This window comes from Ornithodoros turicata, chromosome 8, assembly GCF_037126465.1.
Source record: "Ornithodoros turicata isolate Travis chromosome 8, ASM3712646v1, whole genome shotgun sequence".
Classification (NCBI taxonomy): domain Eukaryota; kingdom Metazoa; phylum Arthropoda; class Arachnida; order Ixodida; family Argasidae; genus Ornithodoros; species Ornithodoros turicata.
The window spans coordinates 6,365,821-6,382,622 of NC_088208.1; the positions used below are offsets into that span (position 1 = coordinate 6,365,821).

At 47.1% G+C, this 16,802-nt stretch overlaps 1 protein-coding gene across 2 annotated transcripts in view; it reads left to right on the forward strand.

Annotated features, from left to right (window-relative positions):
* LOC135365881 (titin-like) overlaps positions 1-16,802 on the forward strand; it is a 162,534-nt gene that overhangs the window by 81,682 nt on the left and 64,050 nt on the right. For both annotated transcript variants that reach the window (XM_064598565.1, XM_064598566.1), the window contains exon 2: positions 14,109-14,243. In XM_064598565.1, coding sequence (XP_064454635.1) covers positions 14,109-14,243 — 135 coding nt within the window. The remainder of the gene's footprint in view (positions 1-14,108; positions 14,244-16,802) is intronic.

Below are 16,802 nucleotides of genomic sequence, written 5' to 3' on the forward strand. Positions count from 1 at the left end.
AGGCAATGTAAGCTGCACTGACACGATCTTTTTACACTGAAGCTACACCGACACAGGCTGTGTTGCAGGAAAGCTAATAATTGACCGCTAGGTAGAAGGCTGCTGGGGAAGGGAAAGAAAATCTTTTGAGCAAATCCTGTCACGTGACCCGCACTTGGCTTCGTCGTCGTCGCATCACCGCTAAGCACATGTTTCGGTTTCAACATCGTACCCGTTACGCGTGATAATTTTGTTCTTCTCAGTTAGTCGATGCAACGAAAATCAAAATAAACAGATGTTGCGAAAGATCGCTAGCATTGTGAGTACCATTAATTGGCATAGCACTTATCGGAACGATTACAAGTGTCTGGATTGGGTGTGTGAGAATAGTCATTTTGAAACCGGATAGATCTACAGCCAATGGATATAGGAAGGGAATAAAGGAACGGAACACACATAACGCAGCTACAAAGAAACATGCATGGGTGATATACGCGTATGCGGCCCAGAAACATGAACTACGCTCGCTTTGTCTGCCTTGTGCCATTTCCGACCTTACACGTACCTTCAACTTCAACTTCAACTTTATTCGGACCGACAGAATAAGTGAACCCAGAGCACTGGGGAAAAAGCTACTGATGTAGCTTGACAAGCCCCAGGCCCTGTCCTCCAGAGAGCAGGTGATAAGTAACAAACAAAATTAAAGTACAAAAAGACATTACATTCACATGGTTAATGCACTCTTAGTTTACAATACTTATACCACTCATCCATTGGGAACAGGTAGATACATAACACAGTAACATATAAAGCAGCAGAAATGGAGAAAAAGTACATATTGTACAATTTACAGCATGTGACACTTATTTTATAGTTGTATTAGCGCATGGATACCAACAAAAGAAAACAAAACAAAACAAATGGACAACCGATTGACTAGAATTAAGAAGAAGGAGCCTGATTATACAGGGTGTTCCAGAAAACGTGTCATTGAATTATAATAAAAAACTACACCACCTAGAGTCATGCGGTCAATGGCATTTGTTCTTACTGGGTTTTTGCCACCTCCTCGTGTGAATGTCGTGTAACGTAAATTTAATTATGTAAATTTTTGCGAGCTTAAGTCGGAAATTTGCCTAGTAAAGGTCACTTTTTGACCCCATCAATGTGAAGAGCGTGTCTAATTTAGTCAAATTAATGATAATTGACAGGGATATTCAGAAGCTATCCCATCGGAAAAAATAGCCGAACATCATGCTCTACGGAGGTTGCACAGAATAGCGCACGATGAATTTTCTGCGCAATCTTTGTCAGTCCGACCGAAAGGAGGTTGAAAACCCAGCCCTCCTCGACATCGCAGAAAGAGATAAAACAGGCACGGCTTATCACGTCCGACTTTCGCTGGGATAATGCTTTCCCTCTCCCAATTTTAGGAACTGTTACTTTTTGTACTAGTATCACTCTGTGGGCTGGCTTCGGAACCTCCTTTCGTCGCACTGCGAGCGATTGCGCTCAAAAGTCATCGCGCGCTATGGTCCGGTGTTCCGAAAAGCATGATATTCGGCAATTTTTCCGATGGGATAGCTCGTGAGTATCACTGTGAATTATCATGAATTTGAGTGAATTCGGCACGCTCTACATATTGGTGGGGTAAAAAAGGGAGCTTTACTTGGCAAATTTCCGAGTTGAGTTCGCAAATATTTACATAATTAAACTTGGAGTACATGACATTCACATTAGGAGGTGGCAAAAACCTATTAAGAACAAATGCTGTTGGCCGCATGATTCTAGGTGGCGTAGTTTTTTTATTATAATTCAATGACACGTTTTCTGGGACACCATGTATGTGTCTAGCAGTTTCGGGAGAGTGTAGGATATTAGTTGAGTACCATAATTTGTTCGTGGCCTTTCAAGTTGCCAAATTGGGGCCGTACGCAGGCGTTGTAAAGGATTATTTCAAACTAGGCCCCAATTCATAGAAATGGGGGTTATGCTAAAGACACGCACGTTTTTACGTCAAGGTCAGTCGATAGTTATACATATCGCACACCCTTACGAGAGATAGCTCTTCTCAAGCATATTCCGTACTTGAGTTGTACGGGGTATTCACGATTGCTCTCAGAACTACTCGAATACTTACATTGGGTTTCTAAGGTATACCGATTCAATTCGAAATACGAATACGTAATACCCTGTTTGATGCAGAATCCGAATCTAATACACGACTGTCCATGAAAAAAATAAAATAAAATAAATAAATACAACAACAACAACAACAGACAAACAGCCTCTGCTTCGGCAGCCAACACACACGTACCGACCAACGAACAAAAAGAAAATAAAAAGCTGAGAACGGACGAGAGTTCAAACCAGCAACCGTGCAGTTTTCTTCATCCACGAGCTTGCCTGCGTCTATGCCATCTTAATTGATTGGCACAATTATTTCCTTCGGGGGGGGGGGGCGGAGGGGGAGGTGACGTGGGGACTTCGGTATTCAAAGAATTGGGACATTCACAAACTCCGATGAGGTTACTTGATACCAGAAGCGCGCCCGCAGATGAGTGCGCTCTTTGTGGAGGTGATGTGCGTTGTCGCCGCCGCCGGTAATTTTTGGTACGCGGACACCGCCGCCGTTTCCAAACCGATACGCCGAGGGCCCTTCCCACCTGTTTTTGGATGCGAAAACACACATTGCAGCCCTCTGGCGGGGTCGAACTTGCTTTTGTTTATGCAGATGACGGTAGCTAAGTTGCGATTTTGTGCTGTTTTTGACTTGTGCTTGTTCGCGCCGCTGGCGCCGGTTCTTTGGGCATGTCGCCGCAGCCGGTCAAAGTTCCCTCGGCGTACACGTCTAAGGTGAACTGAAAAAAGATGCATTGCGCAGCAAATTAAACGCAGGTATGAGCTTCTCGGAGTATGGCTTTCAAATGGGCGTGGCCCCGCTATTCCATATCGATCTTCATATCTGGGTCGAAATGGGACCCGGCAACTGGGACGCGTGTGGACGCGCAGCTCTTATTTCCCCCAGGGGTCGAAGTCTTGTGCAAGTCTAAAGCATCGTTAGGATGGCAAGGCTATTGCTTCAGGGAAGATACAATCGGGCGACTGTAGAGTTCTTTATTTCTTTAGCAAAATACCGCAGGTTCAATGGACTACGAGTGCAAGGTGAAGGTTACACTAATACAGCAGTCGCAGGGTCGAAGGAGAATAACAAGTACAGCAACACTGACACACGCGTAGGGCGAACAGCGGCTCTCGAATGAAGAATACACGTAAGCAATGCAAGCGACCCTCAAATAGGCAGATACGTCAAACTCGGACGAATGAGTTGCTAAAGGCGAGTACGCTATGTTGCAACATAACAAGTCAGTTTATGCGCCGGTGATGTAAGTACTGAAGAGAAATTGTTGCTGCCAGCCTCGTTTTGAACCTCTACCATTCTACGTAGCGGGATCCCGAGCAAAGAAAAAAACAAAAAACAAAAACAAAATGCTCCATAGTTCCGAGGGGCTTTCTGATACAAGCGTATACGCACAGCGAATTCGATTCGTCTTGCGCGACACAAATGAGTCGATCCTCTCGTATTGAAGACATGAAACTCCATTCAATATAAATACATCCTTGTTCCGCTGTAAGCACGCGCGGAATAATAGTTTCGATGTGAGACTATCGTTTTGAAGTCACAGGAAATGTCGCGGGTGAGCAGCAACGAGCGATAGCACGGCAGCCAGGCTCCAAAATGTGGTAGTTCCAAACTATGGCATTTGTGACGAAACAGCCTAATATCTCTAGCCACACGGCAAACTTAATCCACTCTGAAAACGATAAAAAAAAACGTGCAAGGGGACAACAAAAGGTACAAAAAACGAGACAAACTGTAACAAACGTAACTGTAACCCGCCCGGATTTTAACTTTATTTCAAACTTAATGCATTGAACGGTATGGCAGTAACTTCACCACCTAACTAACCATCATCTCGAATGACATCGTTCTGATTTGTTGAAAACAGGAGGCGTACGTCTTCTTTCCGACAATTCTACGGGATATAACTGTCGCAAAGAGCGTACGCCTCCTGTTTTCAACAAATCAGAACGATGTCCGCCTTAGAGGCTTAGGTCACCCACGATATAAAACTGTACATACAACTTGAATAAAAAATGTTATGTTATGTTATGTTATGTTATGTCATTCGACATGATGGTTGATCAGGAGGTGAAGTTACTGCCATTCCGTTTAATGCGTTAAGTTCCCCGTGTTGCTACGGTACTAGAGCCATAAATAAATAGCGAACAACGCAATCCCCAGATTTATCTTCCCCCGGGGAAAAACACACTTTAGTACGTTGTTCGTCGGGTGCGTCGTTTCATGCTTCGTGCCCTGCGACGCCTTCGAGGTTTGTGTTGCCATGTGGTACGGGTGCACGTCTTACTTCTACATGAGTCTGCATTACCGCGTTCAAACAGCTGTGACACGAGAGCCCTTTGAATAGGAAAAAGGAAGCGTAGAAAGCACGAACAACACCCATTATTCGTCCATTTATTAAGGGAACTCTCAAACGATTTTTCCTCGTGTGTTTGACAGCAGACGTCTCTTCTCTCTTGCGACTTGAAGTCGAGTCCATTTGTGTCGCTTAGAAATATGCGATACCTATAGGGCAATATTTCCAAAGATAACAATTGTTAGAATAAGAATAATAAGTACAAGAAAAAAGTTTACTGAAAGAACGGGAGAAGAAAGAACCAGTTCGGAAGGAGTAGTACCTGTTACGGAGTATTACGTAATTGACTGAAAACATCGATCCCTGCGGAATGATTCTTTCTTTATTTATTTATTTACCGTCAAGTCACATGGAATTACAGAGGGGAGTGGAAATAACGAGGGAGCAAATGAAAAAGTACAAAGTTACACACAGGGGCGGATCCAGGGAAGATCCTCGGGGGGGGGGGGGGGCCACTGAAAAAAAGAGAGAAGACGGGGGGTTCGCTATGTAGCAGGAAAATCTGCCGGAATGGGGGGTAGGGGTATGTCTCGGGGGGGCCCGGGCCCCCAGGGCCCCCCCCCCTGGATCCGCCCCTGGTTACACACGAAATACGTCGTGGAGGAAGGAACGGAATCTTGTTGAATTTGCGATGGCCGCAGGTAGGTCATTCCAGTCACTAGCTGTATTAACGTCGCTCTATTAACCGTCGCCTATACTAGTGACTTTCCCTACATCGAACGTTATCGCCTTTGCGTACGTAAGGGATCGTGTGGTGGTTATGCTGCGCATTGCGCGAAGCTCTCTTTATGTTTTGAGTGTGCGCTGAACCGTGAACGATATCCGTATATCTTACCATTAACCCACATGCACTGAGGTAGGGTATCGCAATTGCCGCGGTGAAATACCTCATCCCATCATTATGCATGTAGCTGTTGTTCTTCGTCACTCTCCGTTCCCCTATCTTGGTTGTAAAGAATGGCATTGGCATGGCATTGACATAAGCAATGTAAGGTATTCCTCTTCCGATTGCATAAAATCAAATAAATCTTTTGGACAAGATCTATGGTAATCGAAATATTTCGTACAGAACAGGAAGTAGAGAAGTGCAAAATTCAGGAAATGCAACTCATTACAATCTAAGAAGAGGAGTGCCAGCAGATTTTTTTCGAGTGATGACTTCTCTACGTTACATAACATTTATGGAATGCGTCAATGCGAAGAGCTGCGCAATCCGGCGACCAGTTGTGGAATGAATTCGCAGCGAAATATATTACATTTAGGAGGCTGAGCGAAGCGTTGCCTCAGATGCTCAGTACCTGCGGACCGATGTATACAGGAAGAAAGACTACTGCGTGGACAGCAATCGGAGGTAGTATAGACCTCCCCCTGTTTGTAAATAAGTGACGTCATAGTGTTCGACAGCGCCATCGGTTTAGTAGAGTTGAACTACGCTCGAAGCTAGGGGCGATCGAGGTCGCGCCCGAAAGCCACGATCTTTAGGGAATTACGACGGTCTCTGAAAGGGACGCGACCCTTGGTCCTATTTTTCTTCCAATAGGAGGCAGCGAACAAGTGTCCATTCGTGGAACCCAGCCCTCCGCTTCCGATTTGTTTCGGTTTCAGTCTGTCTACCAACGTTATGATGACGTTTCTGGGGTAGAGGTTTATTCTGTGCGACAAACGTCTCTCCGGTAGCTCGCGGCACATTCACCCATCACGGCAGCGCCGTCCTGTAAAGGGAAACCAGCTCTTTAACTGAGGGGGGTGCTTTTCTGCGCTTACTCGAATAAAGTTTAAAGATTCTAGTAACCAAATAATTCGAAGGACTGCCGTAAGGTCTACAGTCTCTCACCTGAAGTTTTAGACATATCTCCCTCTTCATTTATATTGAATTTTCTTTCAAAGTATGTTCACTATCCCCCGAGTTTCCTTATACCAAGATCATACGCGGTTCAGTAGATGTTTGGGTCAGCTGAATACGTCCAATATATTCACCCTCAGTATTCGGCAGAATACGCTTACGTGCATTTTTGACTGTAGTTGCATTGACAACCTTGGTGACAACCTGTGGTGAGAAAATGAAAGAATGAATGAACAGGGGTCTCAAAGAAGGGTTATGGACAAGCTTGTGGAAAGCACAAAGACGAAAATACAGGGTGTTCAAAAATTAGGCTTTCACTAGCACTTTATAAATAGGCGAACAAAAGAAACTGGTGCAATTTTTCTGTTCCTTGAGTAAGAAACAGGTGCTACATAATTAGCAGCACCTGTTTCTTACACAAGTAGCGTAAAGTTATCATCCGGTTTCCTGTCATCGTTGTGTTTGCGTAGCGCTCGTGAAAGCTTAATTTTGAACACCCTGTATTTTCTGCCTACTGCGAGCTCGGGAGACCAAGTGAATAAAGTTTAGTTGATGTAATACCAGAAGGGTAAGTGTATAAAGCGTGCCGCACGATTTTGACATGTCTCAAGGCGTACAGTAAGGTTGGTTAGTAAGGTGAGGGTCCCAAACACTGCTGGCGCACCCTAGCTTCAAGCGAACCATTGTGGACTATGCCAGTTATTTAACAGAAGATGGGGCGTGTCTCATGTTCTGGTGAAGAAAACGAAGCTTATGATTAACATCAGTCACTGAGTTAATGTGGTTTGTCCAGATGATGATGCAGTCCCCTTAGAAGTCGGCCCAGGACGCACATTCCCCCAGGGCGTCAGTGTGACGTTGCCCACCTTCGTGAGGCCGACAACGGCGAGCCCTCTCATCAGCACCACCGCCACCACCACCGCAGCGTCCCATACTTATATGAATTCGATTTATGAACGAAGGAACCGGCTAATTTGTAGTAGTGGAGAGTAGGGCTGCTTTGAACGAGAAAAGGAAACGTGTGAGCATTTAGTAACGTTTACAGAAAGCATCAAGGTGGAGCACCATGAGGATATGTTAGCGAAGTAGTTTTGAAGCAGATGTTGGTCTCAAGTAGAAGCGACGCTGCATAGAATGATTTTGACATGCAATTGAGAGAGAGGGATACATGATGAGGATGATATGGGGATGACTTCCGCTCATTAAGCAGAATGCAATTGAGCCGACACCAGAACTACGTGCTTCACGAGCGCGGAAATGACACTACATCCGCCTTATCTGAGCCGGAAAACGGTCTATAAATGACGTTCTCGGGTAAACATAAACAAGCCCCCTCCACAACTTCCGGTGCTACACTCTTAAAAATGAACTTCACCGCATAGCACGCTCCTAGCCAACCATTATCTCGAATGATATCGTTATCTGCACTGATTTGTTGAAAACAGGGGGCGTACGCCTTTTCTGTGACAATTATGAACAGCATAAGTGTCACAGAAATGGCGTACACCCCCGGTTTCAACAAATCAGGGCAGATAACGATATCATTCGAGATAATGGTTGGCTAGGAGCGTGCTATGCGGTGAAGTTCATTTTTAAGAGTGTACGAAGATCTCCGGTCCTTCCGCGATTAAGGGCGTTGGGAACCAGCCAGCATGCAGAATTATATGTTTCGCTTTCCTGATTTCTTGAAAAGGGGAGTCGTATACGACCCTCTCCCTCCTCAAATCAGAAGCGATAACTGTATGAGTCGGCACAGTGGTTGGCGCAGAGCGTGTTTGCTATGAAACCGGATGTCGTTTTGGTACCAAACCGGAAGCGGTGAAAACGGCATGTATACCTGGACATTGGATCGGCGTCTACTCCAATCATCTCATCGCTACAAAACACGTGGTCCTCCTACGCGAACGTTCGTCGCTCCGTTTGTGCTTGAGAAGTGCGTTGTTTGTGGCTTCGGCTCACTTGCAGAGAAAAATTTGCCGATTTCTAACTCGAAGTACGTGTTCGTTTCAGGATATCTAAGAGGATGGCTCTAATGGTCTCTTCCATTTCCCGAAAACGTCTCTTTAATAAGTTAATTAATGAATTTTAGGTAATTAGTTGTTCGGTGGTTACATAGGCTTTCCCATAGGATAGCCGCCTGGCGGCGTAACCGATCTGTGAAAACCGCGTCTATGTAGCTCTCATAGTTTTAGTATACAAATTCTGTAAAGGACAAAAAAAAAATGCCCTGGTGGTTAGGGTATATTGTGTACATTATTGAATTTCGTTTCTGTGCACTGTTGCCTACGATTTATATGTACACCAAGTTAGAGGCAATACACGATAAATAATAGTATCATATCACATGCAGATAACAATCACATGCTCACCGCGGGCTTCTTATGTTGTTTTTAGCGTCACCTCGCTACAGAAAAAGAGAGGAGGAGGCGGTACTGCTGCAGCACGTCACCCCCTTCTGTCGCACCCCCCGCACCCCCCTAGTGACGCCACTGAAGGCAACAGAATATGAACAAGTGGAATATCTTGCCAACCGAATCTCACATGGCCGATAGTTCACGCATTCCATGCTTTGGTTATGTCTCGGGCATCTCAGCAGCCGAAGCATGCTTGTTAACGATGAAAGATGGAAGTCACTGAAAAGGTTAGCCAGCTGTAGGACTCGAACCCACATCTTCTGGATTACCGGTCCAGGGCTATCCAGAAGATGTGGGTTCGACTGCTGCAGCTGGCTAAACTTTTCAGTGACTTCCATCTTTCACCATTAATTTCTTAGGCAATTTGAGGCTTTGTATGTATTTGTCCGTTGTATGTTGTTGCCGCCTCAGAACACTTGCTAAGACCGAAAACGTTCCAGTTATTGGGCTACCTGAGTGTGGTGAACACCCTTTTCTGTGGTGTGGGCTACCTACTTGATGGTGAACAGCCTTTTCAACACCTCACCTTACACGACGCTGGAGTAAGATACGGTGTATTTTGATATTACACCTCTAGTAACGCAGTTTTTACATCTTTTATATCAGCTTGCGGTATAAGAAAAGGCGTTTCAATAAAAACATTTTTATTTAGGGATTAAAGCTGTAAAACAATTTACTATAGAGGACGGTATTATAACCGATACCGCGGATATCGCCTCGAGATAGCTATCGCGATCCTAGGAAACTAGCGCCACCATTTTGGACGACCGTCGCCTATGTGTTTCGAGATCATTGGACAGGAATGCAGTGTATAGGAGGCTATGGTTATGGCTGGTTACGACACTTGTTTCCATGCGCTAAAAAAAGAAAAAGAAGGAAAACTCGTGAAGAGCGTTTGATAAAGTGCCAACTGGGGTGCAGCCACGCGGATGGCGTAATTTAGAAGCCATTTTAGTAGGACAACACGCGAATATCACCGATAAATCTTACGAATATTAGCTCTCGTTTTGCGTTGTTTTTTTTAGAAATCGTGTTGGCTCATGAATGTTCGCAGCCTCTGATGTGCACTGGGGTGTGAAAGTAGCATTCAACGGAAATCTCATTATGCTAATGTTATAAGAATGTTGTCCTGGGGACCAGGGCCGGCGAAAGAAATTACGGGCCCCGGGGATGGGTCATGCCAGGGCCCCATCCTCACGTCTCGATAACAGAGTCGAAAGTGTTTCTTCTTTGATTACGAAATAGTAGGCGTCCCGCAGGCCCCTGAAGTGGCCCGGGCCCCGGGGCGCCATCCTCGGCTGCCCCACCCTCTCAAATGGCCTGCTTGGGACCACTGCAAGACTACTCTTGGAACATCCACAATCTACTTCATTCATATTCTGCCACACCACGTGCAGGTTACGCGCATGTTGTGAAAATAACGGAGGCCCATGGAAAATAGGCATTGAAATGAGGAATAAGGAAGTAACGATTTTCATAGCAAGGATAGCTGATGATACAATGTTCGACTTCCCGCGCGGACACTACGCACCATTCTGCCTTTTCTCGTACTATAAGTCTTCAAGTCGCCTGACTATGGCGTCATTCTCCACAACAACCTTATAACTTCTGCGCTGCACCAGAAATTCCAATCCTGATTTGTTATTGTAAGCCACCGTCAAATTGCTTTTGAGCGATGAAGAAATCACTTCTCGTGTACTGAACTGGCCAAAATCGCGTTTGCCGTCCGCCCTATTGAACTCACTCAAAACTTCCGGTTGAAAGGGAAACCGGTTGGAAACTTGTCGAACCGTCAGTTCTTTCGCTGCGGAACGGAACGTGAGCGAGACGCCAAAAGATACCTGTATCACGCGACATAAACATTTCTTTCTTGTTTGTCGGCTAGGGTTTTCAGTGCACGCTTGAATCACGACACACATCAAAACAGACTTACCGCGTGTTTGCTGGTTCTTGCAATATACCCCCCCCCCCCCCCCCCGTGGCACGTCACATCATCTGATTCGGAAAGAGTGGATCGTTGGCGAAACAAGCCCACGTTGGTGTTGCCGCCGTGTAACTTCGCGGTTTTCGCGGTTCGCGAGATGAGGATAGGATAGTACGTACGTCACACATCAAGATTTACTTCGTATCTCCTTCGTGCAATGGCATCCATCACCGGTAACGACCATCGAAACAACGCATGTGATCGGCGGCTGATAACGGTCGTGGCTTGTTTTGCCCGTAGAGTTAATATAGGAAGACTCTAGAGAACGTATTTGGCGTACCGTCCACAGGGGTGACACAAACCCGCCATTGTTGTAACTACCCTCAAGCGGGTGCTTTTGGCAAAACTGCCATCTTGTCCTGGTCGCACGTCATAGAAAACGTCATTTTGAGGTCATGTGACTTTGTTTACATGTTGTTTTGCCGCTTACCGACATATTTTCACCGTCATAACACCAAGAGATGACCGTATTTTGCCAGCGTAAACTATGCGGTGCTTCTTCCGCAACATCGTAGCCCATTTCACCTTAGTTTAAGTACATCGCATCGGCCCGGTAAGTTTTAACGCGCGGTCGTCATCACATCTTTGGAAGTTGTCAACAATACGAGGCTTAATGTGTAAAACTGCGCGTTTTACTGCGAGATTATCGGATAAAAATAATTACCGTGATCGAAAAACATCCAAAACGTCGTCCAGAAACAACAACCGCATTGTTTACAAACGGTTTGGCCGCCGATCACGGGCGCCGCCATCTTTAAGGTCACGTGTGCCTTGACGTTTGCTGTGACGTGCGACCAGGATCTGTCCAGGATGCATTGCGTTCGCCCAGCACGCTTTCGTCTACGGAGCAATACATTGGATGCCACCCCTGTGGTACCGTCAATGGGATTCTCCTATCTCCGAGCGTGACCACCCGGGCGCAGCCATCCGTTCGTCATGCACAGTGTTAGTGGACGAATTTCAGCCCCTAACTACAGCGGAGTTGCTGCGTTTGCTGCCAACCCTGTGCAGACACGTGGGATGACAAACGGGGGAAACGGGCCAATGGAGGCATATGATGGATGGAACGGCGTCCAGCGAAGGAAGCGAGGCAAGCCGCGTAACTGCGTTGAGTACGTACGAACCTTTTGGATGCGAGCAGAGTTGAGTAGTGTTGTCGGTATCACAAGAAAAACGTTGTCGTACACAAACGTGAATCATATGGGAGATTACCTGCGACACATCCAACCCTTTGCTTTCCACCGACACAGATGAACATCTTTACCGGCTATGACGTGTTGAAGTGGCGTTTGTATGCTTTGTATCGTATGCCATCGTAATGAATGTAGGCATCTATTTCCGAGGACAACAATAATCCAAAGATGAATACACGCAGTTAACCGTCATCTCCATGCTGCTCTGCGAACTAACGGGAACCGGAAGTGGCAAAAACAAAACCACCGGCCATTTGTCATTCCATGCTTTGGTCTGTCGAGTTTCGTGATAATAAAGTGACGACCGAACGACAGCACACAAGCAAGCGATGTAGTGTGAAAATATTCACTACTTATTTGTTTAACAAATACATATGAGATACGCACATAGTACGCCGAATTTGGATAGCAAGCGATGAATTTAGGAAAACGAGCACGTCAAGTTTAGCGGAATGAAGCAGTCAACGGAAGGCAGCACATTCTATGACCAACGGATGGCAGCTCCCTTGTGGTCACGCTTCCCTGAGCGCGCCCGACGCCCCCTGGTTTTGCCAACGAGCGGTCGCGACATCTGGCGCTGGGACGTAGATTGTTTGCAAACGGCCAGGTCGTCTATTTTTAATTCATGAAAAGAAGTACGAGACCACTATGGTCGCGTGAAGCAGCGGCACTGCACAGCGCTCTCTCCTCCACTTTGTCTCTTGTGCTCCTGAGCCTCTGCTAAATGGGTTTTTAAGCACAGAGAGCGTTGCATGCGCACGTGATGTGTACACGTTGCGTGTGCATAGCGCCTCTAGGCCTCTGGGTGTCACTGAATGTTCTTTTCCGATAGTCTAGTAATGTTGTCTTCCGATCTGGCCTGTCTGCAGCCTTAAAAGGATTAATTAAGGTACTGGTGAGCTCTACCGGAGAGGAGGGTGTAGAGTTCAAGAATCACTTCGACTTGTGGGCAGGCAGAGCCATTTATAGGGAGAGTTTGGCCATTCTCTGATCTTTTGCCGCCTCATGGGTGGAGCCTATTTTGACGTCAGAGTCGTCGTTGCGGCGCCCCAAAAGCCTGAAGCCAAGCAGAATCCGCTTATCAGCATTCTGGTGCGCGCCATTTTGATGCTGTCCTCCACCTGGTCGACAGCTTTGTTGTCGCACTGAATGCAATCTACAGGAATAACTAGTAAGTAATAATAAGGCTTATGAGTTATGACCCACAGCCGCCTGTGTTAAGGGGGGCGCTTTGTTGTCAAACTGAAAGGGTTGAAGGACGAAGGGCTTTCGAAGGACGATGTACGCACGTGTCTTCCCTCCTACCATCGTAAACAACGATCAGCATCAATATAGCGTCGGCAGGTCCCCCAAGGTCGCCATTTTCCCATGTATTTGTTCCTATCCCGATGCGTGCAATGCCGGAGGCCGCCCTTAGATACCCCATTGCTACCAGACGTTGGCTTGCGTTGGGTTGTAGCGCGCTAAAGATCCAGTTGAAGCACAATCCAAGCCAGGTCAAGTCACCGAAGGAGAAATGGACGACTGCGCCTGCGGCACCTGGTACGACAGGTACGCTATGTGATGCACGCAGCCGTGCACTAGATCCTTCCGATCGCTCAACACGTTTAAAAACGGGACCAAAAAGTGAAACACGACACAGAAAGTTGTTATACGCGCTTTATTTTGACATATAAAGACTAGATTCATTCGCAGAAACAACAAAAACATTTTGCCGCTATACTTAGCGAGCTGAAGTGATCCGGAACGGCAACAGTGGGGTATCTAGTGGCGGCCTTCTTCGTTGCACGCTTTTCCGAGGTGAGTTTGGGGGACCTGAGCGTCGGCGACCGGCTGACGACGGGACAGCAATAGAGCACGGCGAGGGAGGTCGCTTAGCCGTGACCTCGCATGACGCGCTTCAAGTTAGGCTCCTCCTAATGGCCAAACTCTCCCTATAAGCGGCTCCATGGGTAGGAGCGCTACACTCCGCAAAAAGGAGATGCCCCATTTAGTAAACGGGAGCACGCTCAATGCGCTCCGTACTCCTATGACTTCGCCGCCAGTGTTGACCTGATAGCGCACTACATGGTGTATGATGGCAGTCCCACTGGGATTCTGGGATTTTAGGAACGACTTGCAACTTTCACACGAATATTTCGCACATGGGGCCGGAACGCTGACAGTATTTCTGAAAGTGGATGTTTTTGTCCGCAGGATTTTCGAGCTGGTCGTCTACTACTGTAGCCTCTTCATGGAGATGATCCCTCTCTCTTTCCTTCTCGGCTTCTACGTCACTCACATCGCCAATCGTTGGTGGGACCAGTACACAGCCATTCCTTGGCCGGACAGGTAAATATACCGTGTTCACAAAGATACAGCACCGTATTTCATCTGCTATGTAAAAATAACACAGGCACGGCAACCATGTAATGAGCGCTATAAGAATGGAGACAAAATTTTTTAGCTTCCAGGTTTCTTTGTAAATTATTAAAAACTTCTCGCTCGTATACATTGCCACACCCTATATCACCATATTCTTGAGCGCTTGTTGAGAATCGTTGGGGCTGTGAACCTAACTTTAGCGCATAATACGTTATCCGTACCTCCTAAAGCTTCTTCTCATTTCTTCTTCTTCTCAAGCTTCTTCTCATTTTATCCTCATAACAAACCCCATGTTTTGTCCTTACCTGCTAAACGTGTCCTTTTATAACGGTAAAATCGTGACACGATCAGGTCTCCAGCGGTCGGTTCCTGGAGCCTTCCAAGTGTAGAACGACGACAAGTCGGGCACGCTGGCAAATGTCGACAACACAGTGAATTAGCGCCAAAGGACTTCGGACACAGAAGAAGCGGACGGCACGAGCGCTAGACTTGAACAAGTTACGACGCAATGCACTTATGATGAAGCATATACGAGGAACAGGGCCGACAGGCTGGTTGACCACAATCCAAAAAAACACAAGAAGCACGTCAGAAGTTCGTATAAAACGTGGCCGGGCGACGAAGTCTAGAACATGGTAATTCGGGACAGCCACCTCCCGTGGCCAACTGAAGGTGGAATACCTCCAGAAATCATCTGATCTGCTGGAGATCTTCCTTCGAAGCGAAAACGTGTAAATCCTGGCTCGGCAAACCCTGGTCGCGTAGAGGAGCATGTAGCGGGAAATACATGAGGGAAATATCGCTATAGTTCACAATGGCCTCGTTTACATGAACTCGACAGGAGCGTGTCGAGTTCACTAACGGGTTGAGTCGAACCCGACCCGACGCTGCTTACATGAATTCGCTCCAACCGTAGGCGATCGCAGCCGCGCCTAGCGAGTCGAGCGTGGAGCCCTGCCCGAGCGTGTCGAGTCGAGGCAATCTACCCCCTGCCCCACATGCAATATTCTTGGTCCTTGATGATACTGAGCACCTTCCCGCCTGCTGACGTTGTACAGGTACAGGTTTGATTTCGCAGGATACTGGTTCCTCGTGTGCTTAGGATTATGTGCCACGCGGCCACGTCTTCGTTTTACTATCACATATATCTAACTGAGCAGTTCAGTGAAGTACGGGGTCAGATTCCATAAGCTGAGGAAAACTGCTGTTGTGTCTAATATGCAAGTTCTTGTGATCTTCAGACAATGCTAGCAACAACATTTGGCCCACCAAGCAATTGAAGTGGGGTACTTAGTATCTCATGATCTAGAACACAACGCAGCAGCAAGACGAAGACACACAAGGAAGACAACAGCACAGCTGCGTACTCACAACTAATAGGTTCTATTGACAAACACGCTGATAGAATGACATGAAGTATGTAGATAAGGAAGGCTTGCCCTGCCTTTAAGGCTGACATCAGCTTCATTCTTGTCTACGTAAGTTTCTCTACAAAACCTGTTAGTTGTGAGCACGCAGTTGTGCTGTTGTCTTCCTTCTGTGTCTTTGTCTTCGTGTCTGTCTTTGCGTTCTGCTCTATATCAAGTTTTGGGTTTGGGTTTGACTTGTGAAGACAACGGGATTGATAGTCCCCCCCCCCCCCCCCGTGCTGCTTGCGATTTTTTTGTGAAGGGCAGCTTGGGGAATCCGTCCCAGGTGGGACAGGCTAGACCGATCGGGTGTTGCAGGTGTAGCAGAACAGAGGCGTAGCTCGAACAAGGTAATCGAAGCTTTAATCACGAGCACTCCGTCCAGGTCCATGTTCAAATCCAAAGTGTCGTCTGCCCACGTGCCCATGGCATGAACGACGCGATGGCATGGCTATCGTGGGCTTTCGCTACACTATCCTCCTCTCTAAACGTTCGGAAACTGTGCTGTTGTTGCGGTAGCGGGACTGCTTGCTAAGCGGCGATTGTGACTGGAAGTTGTGTGTGTTGCGTTCGGAGGCGGAGAGAATGGTAGTCGGCCGTCAAGGCTCGTGGAAGATCCTGGGTAGTCAGTAATCGCTAGTGCGGCTCGGACATTCACCTGTGGCGCCCCCGACAGATGACGACAATGCTAGCCGGCTACTCTCGCGCACCACTAACGGCACGAAAATAAAATCATTTTCGGTCAACCTTCTACCCCGCTGGTTGTCTCTTTTCTTCAGGCACGGAGACCCACAAACTGGTGACCCGGACGTGATTTCTCCGGCCATGTCGCAGCCCCCAGCAAGCGCGGCGACCGGTATCTCCACCCCTCAGGTTGTCCAACCTAGCATCTCCCACGTAGCAGTCAAGCTTATCGAGAGAACAACCGCTTCGGAACGTAGACGTCTGCAGCAACTGCTGTCCGCTGAAGACCTTGGCGACAGGAGACCATCCCAATTCCTTCGACACATGCAGAATTTCCTTGGAACCAGGGCTTCAACCATTGACGAACCCCTCCTCAAAGAAACGTTAATGCAGCGACCCCGCCCACCGTGCAGATGCTGCTTGCAACCGCTAC